General features: G+C 45.3%; 3 protein-coding genes across 3 annotated transcripts; 2 read left to right on the top strand and 1 right to left on the bottom strand.

Moving 5' to 3' along the window:
* Positions 1-274: 274 nt before the first annotated feature.
* LOC125764236 (beta-galactosidase-like) lies at positions 275-3,321 on the top strand. The gene is made up of 7 exons (XM_049428241.1): positions 275-567; positions 686-843; positions 1,083-1,297; positions 1,380-1,544; positions 1,618-1,728; positions 1,802-2,188; positions 2,265-3,321. Exons 1-7 carry the CDS (start codon positions 295-297, stop codon positions 3,050-3,052), a joined length of 2,097 nt encoding a protein of 698 aa, XP_049284198.1. The 5' UTR covers positions 275-294; the 3' UTR covers positions 3,053-3,321.
* A 113-nt stretch (positions 3,322-3,434) lies between these two features.
* Positions 3,435-6,789, top strand: LOC125764238 (beta-galactosidase-1-like protein). The gene is made up of 8 exons (XM_049428246.1): positions 3,435-4,315; positions 4,392-4,549; positions 4,631-4,845; positions 4,917-5,081; positions 5,155-5,259; positions 5,324-5,670; positions 5,751-6,029; positions 6,098-6,789. Exons 1-8 carry the CDS (start codon positions 4,238-4,240, stop codon positions 6,632-6,634), a joined length of 1,884 nt encoding a protein of 627 aa, XP_049284203.1. The 5' UTR covers positions 3,435-4,237; the 3' UTR covers positions 6,635-6,789.
* Positions 6,790-6,833: 44 nt separating this feature from the next.
* LOC125764239 (uncharacterized) lies at positions 6,834-7,743 on the bottom strand. Its single transcript, XM_049428247.1, has 3 exons — positions 7,571-7,743; positions 7,366-7,506; positions 6,834-7,279 (listed from the first exon to the last, which is right to left on the bottom strand). The coding sequence occupies exons 1-3, from the start codon at positions 7,687-7,689 to the stop codon at positions 6,940-6,942; spliced, it is 600 nt and encodes a 199-aa protein (XP_049284204.1). The 5' UTR covers positions 7,690-7,743; the 3' UTR covers positions 6,834-6,939.
* Positions 7,744-7,807: the final 64 nt, after the last annotated feature.

The following is a 7,807-nucleotide window of genomic DNA, read 5'->3' as shown; positions in this document are numbered from 1 at the left end:
CTATATCTGCCCATTAAATCATGCGGTAGGTCAGTGACAATATCACTCTGAACCTCACAAAATCAACCATCGTTTTCAAATAGTCTGATTCATTCAAGCACACAACAATGCTCTATCACAGAGCTCTCTTGCTTCTCCTTAAAAAAGGCAAATAATACAACCAACTGACCTTTGCCTTCGGAACTGTCGCTGCCGACAGTAAAACCACTACCAATTGAATAATTGTCCACAACTGGAGAACTCAAGAACACCCGGCACCCTTACGTTTACCATGTTGTCCCATTCAGTTCTAGAATGGAATGTGTTTTGAGCGTTCCCCCATTCCGTCTGGGCCGATCCAAGACTGTATACTGTGGTAATGGTCGTTGCGGATCGCGCTTATCTACACACGAGTTCCCATGGCTGAACGCCCCATTCGACGTAGTACTGCAACAGCAACAAGCTCAGTTTATCGGTGCGTGCCTGCGGGAAATGTTCTGCGGAAAACTTTCGCCTAGCATGGCCAACATCGTGTACATTCTTTCCTGTTTGGTGATCTTGCTTGCTACGCCACGCTCGGTGGATATGGTAAGGGTTAACATATGGCAAACGCTTCCCAAGATTGGCGCAGGCATGTTTCAGCTGTTCAAAACTAGTATATCTGAACCTGACCGACGGATGTTTTTGTTTTCGGCATCACTCACAGCGGCTGTTCAGCATTGACTACGACAACAACACCTTTGTGATGGATGGTAAACCCTTCCAGTACGTGGCCGGCTCGTTCCACTACTTCCGCGCACTGCCCGAAAGCTGGCCATCCATCTTGCGGTCGATGCGCGCTGCCGGTCTTAATGCAATTACGACGTGAGTGTAAACAATGCATTGTGATCAAGAATGAATGCCCTTCGAGTGTGACGACGGAGTATTATCTGCACCAATTGATCAATGACGGCGACATGGAGGATTAAGCGTCAGTGGAGAAGATACTTGTACAGGGCAAGATAAGACCGTTTGTTGGATGTAGTTAGTGATAAGATGCGTGCAGTTTCACGTAATTTATTCACCTCGGTCATTCACCGATGTCGATATCTCGTTTTTATTAGATATGTGGAATGGTCTTTGCACAATCCCGCGGAAGGCGTTTACAATTGGCAAGGAATGGCCGATATCGAGAATTTTATGGAGCTGGCCGATAACGAAGGACTGTACGTTATTCTGCGCCCGGGACCATACATTTGTGCTGAGCGCGATATGGGCGGATTCCCATCATGGTTGTTACACAAATATCCAAACATACTGCTCCGAACGAACGATATCAGTAGGGATGCTTCTTCGTTGTACCAACAAAAAGAAAACGACCGATGTCCCATTCATTTCTGACCTTTCCTTCCCTCACATAGATTATCTGCGGGAGGTACGGACCTGGTATGCACAGCTGCTGTCCCGTCTGCAAAGGTTTCTTATCGGACAAGGTGGTCCGATCATTATGGTACAGGTTGAGAACGAGTACGGATCGTTTTATGCGTGCGATCATAAATACCTGAACTGGTTGCGTGATGAGACGGGTATGGGTGTGAGCAAGAATCAAATGTCATCAGCATTCTAATGCCATCGTAATCCCCTTCACTTAAACTTTAGAACGGTACGTGATGGGCAATGCGGTACTCTTTACCAATAATGGACCGGGACTGGAGGGATGCGGTGCGATAGAGCATGTGCTGAGCTCGCTCGATTTTGGACCGGGAACAGGTAGAAATTCAGCTGTCTTGGATCGTTCACTCTTTAATACTCTTCACTAAAGCGTAGACATATTCTTCGCCAGAGGACGAAATTAATGGCTTTTGGGACACGTTGAGAAAAACACAGCCCAAAGGACCGTTGGTCAATGCGGAATACTACCCGGGATGGTTAACGCACTGGCAGGAATCACATATGGCCCGCACCGAAACCAAGCTGGTCGCCGACAGCCTGGACTTTATGTTGCGCAACAAGGTCAATGTAAACATTTACATGTTTTACGGCGGTACCAACTATGGATACACGGCGGGAGCTAACAAACAGGGTCCTGGAGAATACGTGGCTGATATCACCTCGTACGACTACGATGCGCCACTGGATGAGTCCGGTGATCCAACGCCAAAGTACTTCGCTCTTCGTGACATCATCTTGAAGTACTTTCCGAAGCCCGATGTACCTGTTCCAGAACCAGGTTAGTGTGTTCTCGCATAAAGACAAAACAGCAGCACCAACACACACGCATACATATATTCACTGTTTACTTGCAGCACTCAAGATTCAACTTCCACCCTTAACAATGAGCCGATTAGGAAGCATACTTGAGCCGGCACTACTTGATCGTCTCTCCACTCAAACTGTCACCAACCATTTACCCATGTCGTTCGAAGCGTTAAACCAAATCTCTGGCTTAGTACTATACGAGGCACTCATACCGGACGACATCAAGACGGACCCACGCAAACTCGTCGTGGAGGGTGTGCACGATCGGGGCTACGTATTTATTGGGGACCGGTACGTTGGGGTTCTATCCCGCGAAAACCAAATCAACACACTACCGCTCGCCCTAGACGCGGGTCAAACGTTGCGCATTGTGATCGAGAACCAGGGACGCATCAACTTTGGGACCGCAAACGATTCCAAAGGTATCGTGGGGAACGTGTACGTTAACACGCGGGAAATATTTAACTGGACCATGTACAGTCTACCGCTGAATGATTTTAAACCGATTGCGCGTGCCATAAGGTACCAGCGGAAGCAACGCAATGGAGATGTCGCACCAAGGGTAACTCCAATGTCCGTATACTATGCAACATTCGACGTTGAGGGAGAACTGGCTGATACGTACCTCGATCCAACTGGATGGAGCAAGGGAGTGATTTTTATCAACGGATTTAACATCGGGCGCTATTGGCCTACGGTCGGTCCACAGGTAACACTGTACGTCTCGAAACATTTGCTAAGACCCAAAAACAACTATCTTTCGATTATTGAATATCAGAAAGAGTGTGACTCTATTCCGCCGATAAAGTTTTCCAAAACACCATCATTCAACTGAGGAGGTAAGACGGACAGACGATCGCTCTTGTATCGAAACGGTGCTTCAGCAGACGTTATCATACAGTGATTCTCGCTTATCGTGCATCGTTGATCGTTGACCTGGTTTCAATTCGTACGAAACTTCTATTGCAGCAACTTCGACGACCACGGCACTCTGTGCCAAATGGGACACACTCTTAATACCAAACTGTGTAACTAAGTGGCCAGCTATTTAATCTGGGTTTTTACAAAGTAGAATAAAACAAATATACACATCCAAACGGAAAACACGTGTCTACTTTTAAAAAGCGTTTCACAAACTACCGGCCCAACAATAGCTACGAACAGGACGTGTTCGCAACACATAACACTACGCATGCTAAAATGGTGTCCCTCTTGAGTGCGTACAATCGGAGCTCGGACAGTATTCTGGGATGTCTGGAATTCTATCGATGAATCTGTTCAATATAAAACCCGTTATGTCATTCAACAAAAAAAAATCACATCGTTTCTAACGGCGCGATCGTTGCGGCTCGTGCAAAGTGGGGTGGCGCACAGCATGAACAAAGAGGCATGTTCTGATTAGCTGCACGGGTGGGGGTTTGATAAGCCAGCCGATGTCGCTGGCAGGTTTGTTGTTGAGGTCCGGCCGGAATCGAATATGCTGGTTAGTTGCAACGTACACCTGAACCGCGGCGGTTTGGTACGGTGAGCGATCCAACGGGAACAGTTCGCAAACAAAGATTTGCTGGGAACGAATTTTGAACCGTCGTGCAAAAGTTTTACTGTGGTTGAAATAGCCAGACCGTGTTATTTGAAATAGAACAACAAACATTATTGTAGTTGAATATTGGTGAATTTGAATATTTAAATTAGTGAAAACAAATTAAAAGATATACAGAGCACAGTAGATCCCGTTAGGTTACGGTCGACGCACTCTATCCCGCCCACGTTGAACCTTGCTGAAATAAGATCCTGTGGGACTTATTGTGGGAGGATTAAGATTGGAGACAGACAAAACAGAAACGCGAACAACAATTCGCAATCGCTCATTTGCCTATGAGCTAATTCCATCCCAAACCGACAGAACTGGTCGAACGTGCCTACGGAATAGTCGTGCTTACCGCGTTGATTAATTAGTGGTTCGTGTTTCATCCTCTTCTAACCAATCAATTACAAGTGTTAGCAATTTGAACGTTACAAGATGAACGTCTATCTAGTGCTACTACCGATAGCACTCTGTGTTTGTGCCTTGCAAACGATTGAAGCTGTTCAACCAGCTGTAAGTAGTTGCGAAATGTTTGTGTCGACGTTTGCAAGCGATTATAATCTATCGTTGACTGACTTCTTTATCGTAGCGAAAGTTCGATATCGACTTCCAAAACGATACCTTCACGAAAGACGGCGAACCGTTCCAGTTCATCTCCGGTTCGTTTCATTATTTCCGTGCACTGCCCCAATCATGGCGGCACATCTTGCGATCGATGAGGGCGGCTGGATTGAACACGGTTATGACGTAAGTATCGGAAGAGGATCATTGTTGGGGAAATGGGAGACTTCAATCAGGCTTATGAACTATGCGACTAATGTGCCCTAGTTACATCGAATGGTCCCTACACGAACCGATGCCAGGTCAGTACCAATGGCATGGGATTGCCAATCTGGAGGAATTTATCGACATAGCAAAAAGTGAGAATCTGTTTGTCATTCTGCGCCCCGGACCGTACATCTGTGCGGAGCGTGATATGGGTGGATTCCCTCACTGGTTGCTCACCAAGTATCCTACGATCAAGCTACGAACGAACGATGCAGGTTAGTCGAAACGCATCCCAACAGTTTTCCACTCTAAATAACGTTGTTCAACTTTGTCTTTGCTTTGGCAGACTATTTGAGTGAAGTGCAAAATTGGTACAGTCAACTAATGCCACGCATTGTACCGCATCTGTACGGGAACGGTGGCCCTGTAATTATGGTGTCCATTGAAAATGAGTACGGATCCTTCCATGCCTGCGACGGCAACTATATGGAGTTCTTGAAAAATTTAACCGGTACGTCTGAATTCGTCTGAATTAACGGTTATAGGAAACGTTATTTAACTAGTTTAATTTGTTTGCATTTCAGTTCACTACGTGCAGGATAAAGCCGTACTGTTTACAAACGATGGACCGGAGCTGTTAAAGTGTGGTTCCATCCCCGGAATTCTTCCCACACTGGATTTTGGAATTAGTAATTTAATTTCTGCTGTGTTAGGTTTACTTTTTTCTAATAATTTACTTACGGTTTCTTTTAGCAAATAATCCGTCGGCATTCTGGCAGCAATTGCGCAAGTATTTGCCCAAAGGACCACTGGTAAATGCTGAGTATTATCCCGGCTGGTTAACGCACTGGATGGAACCGACGGCACGTGTCGATGCAGGAATGGTGGTTAACACGCTGAAGATCATGCTCAACCAGAAGGCAAACGTGAACTTTTACATGTTTTTCGGTGGTACCAATTTCGGATTTACTGCCGGTGCAAATGATGTTGGACCCGGTAAGTATAGTGCCGATATAACGTCCTACGACTACGACGCACCATTGGACGAGGCCGGTGATCCTACGGCAAAGTATTTCGCAATTCGGAAGGTGTTGCTTGAGGTACGGAAAGTGGAGTGAAGTGTGTAGTGGCTTAGTTCTCGCCTCTAACTGGTTTGCATTTGATCTACTCCAAACGACAGCACTTCGGTGATCCTGGTGTGCCTGCACCGGCAAAAATGCCCAAAATGACGCTGGACACGGTGTGGCTGGAACGTCGCGGATCCATGCTATCGAAGCACGGACGAACAATGTTATCGAGCCGAATGGTTGCTGCCGTTACAACTGTTTCGTTTGAAGCACTCAATCAACATTCTGGCTTTCTGCTGTACGAAACAACATTGCCGGCCGGGTTGAAACGTGATCCGTTTACACTGAAGGTGGAACATCTGCATGATCGTGCTTACGTGCATGTCGATGGGGTGAGTATGGGGTGAGCTCTTTCTCATAACATTCGTACTTAAAATAATATCCTTCTTCTTACAAACAGACATTCTACGGTATACTGTCACGTGAAACCAGCGTCAATTCGATTGCGCTGAGTGTGGGATTGGGCACAAAGCTTCAGCTACTGGTAGAAAGCCAGGGTCGTATTAATTACAACATTCCGAACGACTTTAAGGGTATTTTAGGATCAGTGACGATTGATGCCAAACCCTTATACAACTGGACCATCACGGCATTCCCACTAGACAGCTATAACTATCTGGAGAACTTTTTGTCCCAACAACCCACAGAAAAGGAGGATCTAGCTGGTGCCGGAGCACAAATTTACTACGGCACATTTATGATTAATACCGATACGATTTACGATACCTACCTGTACCCGAGTGTGTGGGGCAAAGGGTTAGTGTTTATAAACGGTTTCAACTTGGGTCGCTATTGGCCATTGGCTGGACCTCAAATAACTCTCTATGTGCCGAGACACATCTTAAAAAAAGGAAACAACCAGCTTGTGATGATCGAGTACCAGCATCACATCCAGCACCCTTATGTGCAGTTTATTGATAAGCCAATATTTACTTAAAATGACTTAAACCCCAGCTTTTGGTGGCGTTTGCGAGTGAATCAAATATTACGCTGCTTCGTAGATCTTTAAGCAAAATCACAATTCTTTTTCTAAGAAAAATAGATCGTTGTACAGATCAACAGTTGGAATACATTTTCTATTTGTTATCAGTATTTTGTTAGTATTTTTACGAATCAATAAGATATGAGATAACTTACAACAAGTTTTATGGCTTTAATTGTATTCTCAAAACAAGAAATGCCGACAACGCTTGGCGCCCATCCTGATTGAAGACACTATAGAGGTAACATAAAGAACCGCTCTTAAAAAATTGATATAGCTTTCTTATAAACAAGCGCTAGCAATACAGCACCGGATATTAACACTAACGGTAGGCTTATTTTCCGTTTCAATGATCGTGACTTTGGTGTTTGGTTAAGGCAGGAATGAATGTCGTCCAGCTTTTGCTTTATCTTATCGGTCAGCTGTAGGCAAAACTCTGATGCATAAAACCGATCATCTAACAGCATATTATGCGGAAAGGATGCTTTTGTTTTAAGCTGTATTAGCCGAATCATACAACTCATCGCTTCCATGTGGTTCAAAGTGTTACTGCAAACTGTTTGTGTGTATTCTTGCGGTTGGAACTCGTTCCGCAGCACACTGGGAAAAGGGGGAAAGGCCGGCATCGGGTTAATGTGTTTGAGTGACACATGTGGTCGAACAGGGAAAACATGTTCGCAGCTTACCTATCGTAAAGCCTCTGCTGATTGGACAGGGTGGATATTTCAGACAAAATTTCCTGTATTGCCTGACTGTTGGTCAAGCCCATCTGTCGCAAATCTTCCTCCACCAGCCCACTGAGTTGGTTGTACTTGACCTCGCATTGTCTACGGGAAGATTGTGGTAAATTATAGGTTACGATTGCCTCGTGCAACAGTAGAACACACTTACCGCAATACTTCGGTGAGATTTTCAGTATCGTGATTTACGCTACTCAGCAGAATAGCAACCGGATCGTAACACTCGGTCAGCGCGTCGTTAGCCGAACCATTTTGCAGCATTTCACTCATTTTCTAGCAACGATTGCACACCCGGCGTACTTTCTGCCCGGCAACATGAATGGTAAACAAAATATCAGCAAGGTTAATAATATCCAAAACAACAAACGAAAACACCTACGGCTCTATA

The sequence above is a fragment of the Anopheles funestus genome, chromosome 2RL (genome assembly GCF_943734845.2).
Source record: "Anopheles funestus chromosome 2RL, idAnoFuneDA-416_04, whole genome shotgun sequence".
NCBI lineage: Eukaryota > Metazoa > Arthropoda > Insecta > Diptera > Culicidae > Anopheles > Anopheles funestus.
Note: the sequence above shows the minus strand (reverse complement) of the source record. Positions and strands in the feature narration are given on the sequence as shown.

Bases quoted from the DNA above. Each gene is read 5' to 3' on its own strand.
- LOC125764236 (XM_049428241.1), top strand. From the start codon at position 295: ATGGAATGTGTTTTGAGCGTTCCCCCATTCCGTCTGGGCCGATCCAAG. The intron at 568-685 runs GTAAGGGTTAAC...CATCACTCACAG, and splicing joins CGCCACGCTCGGTGGATATG to CGGCTGTTCAGCATTGACTA. The intron at 1,729-1,801 runs GTAGAAATTCAG...ATTCTTCGCCAG, and splicing joins CGATTTTGGACCGGGAACAG to AGGACGAAATTAATGGCTTT.
- LOC125764238 (XM_049428246.1), top strand. From the start codon at position 4,238: ATGAACGTCTATCTAGTGCTACTACCGATAGCACTCTGTGTTTGTGCC. The intron at 5,082-5,154 runs GTACGTCTGAAT...TTTGCATTTCAG, and splicing joins GTTCTTGAAAAATTTAACCG to TTCACTACGTGCAGGATAAA. The intron at 5,671-5,750 runs GTACGGAAAGTG...TCCAAACGACAG, and splicing joins TTCGGAAGGTGTTGCTTGAG to CACTTCGGTGATCCTGGTGT.
- LOC125764239 (XM_049428247.1), bottom strand. From the start codon at position 7,689: ATGAGTGAAATGCTGCAAAATGGTTCGGCTAACGACGCGCTGACCGAG. The intron at 7,507-7,570 runs GTAAGTGTGTTC...ATCTTCCCGTAG, and splicing joins AATCTCACCGAAGTATTGCG to ACAATGCGAGGTCAAGTACA. The intron at 7,280-7,365 runs GTAAGCTGCGAA...CCCTTTTCCCAG, and splicing joins CAGCAGAGGCTTTACGATAG to TGTGCTGCGGAACGAGTTCC.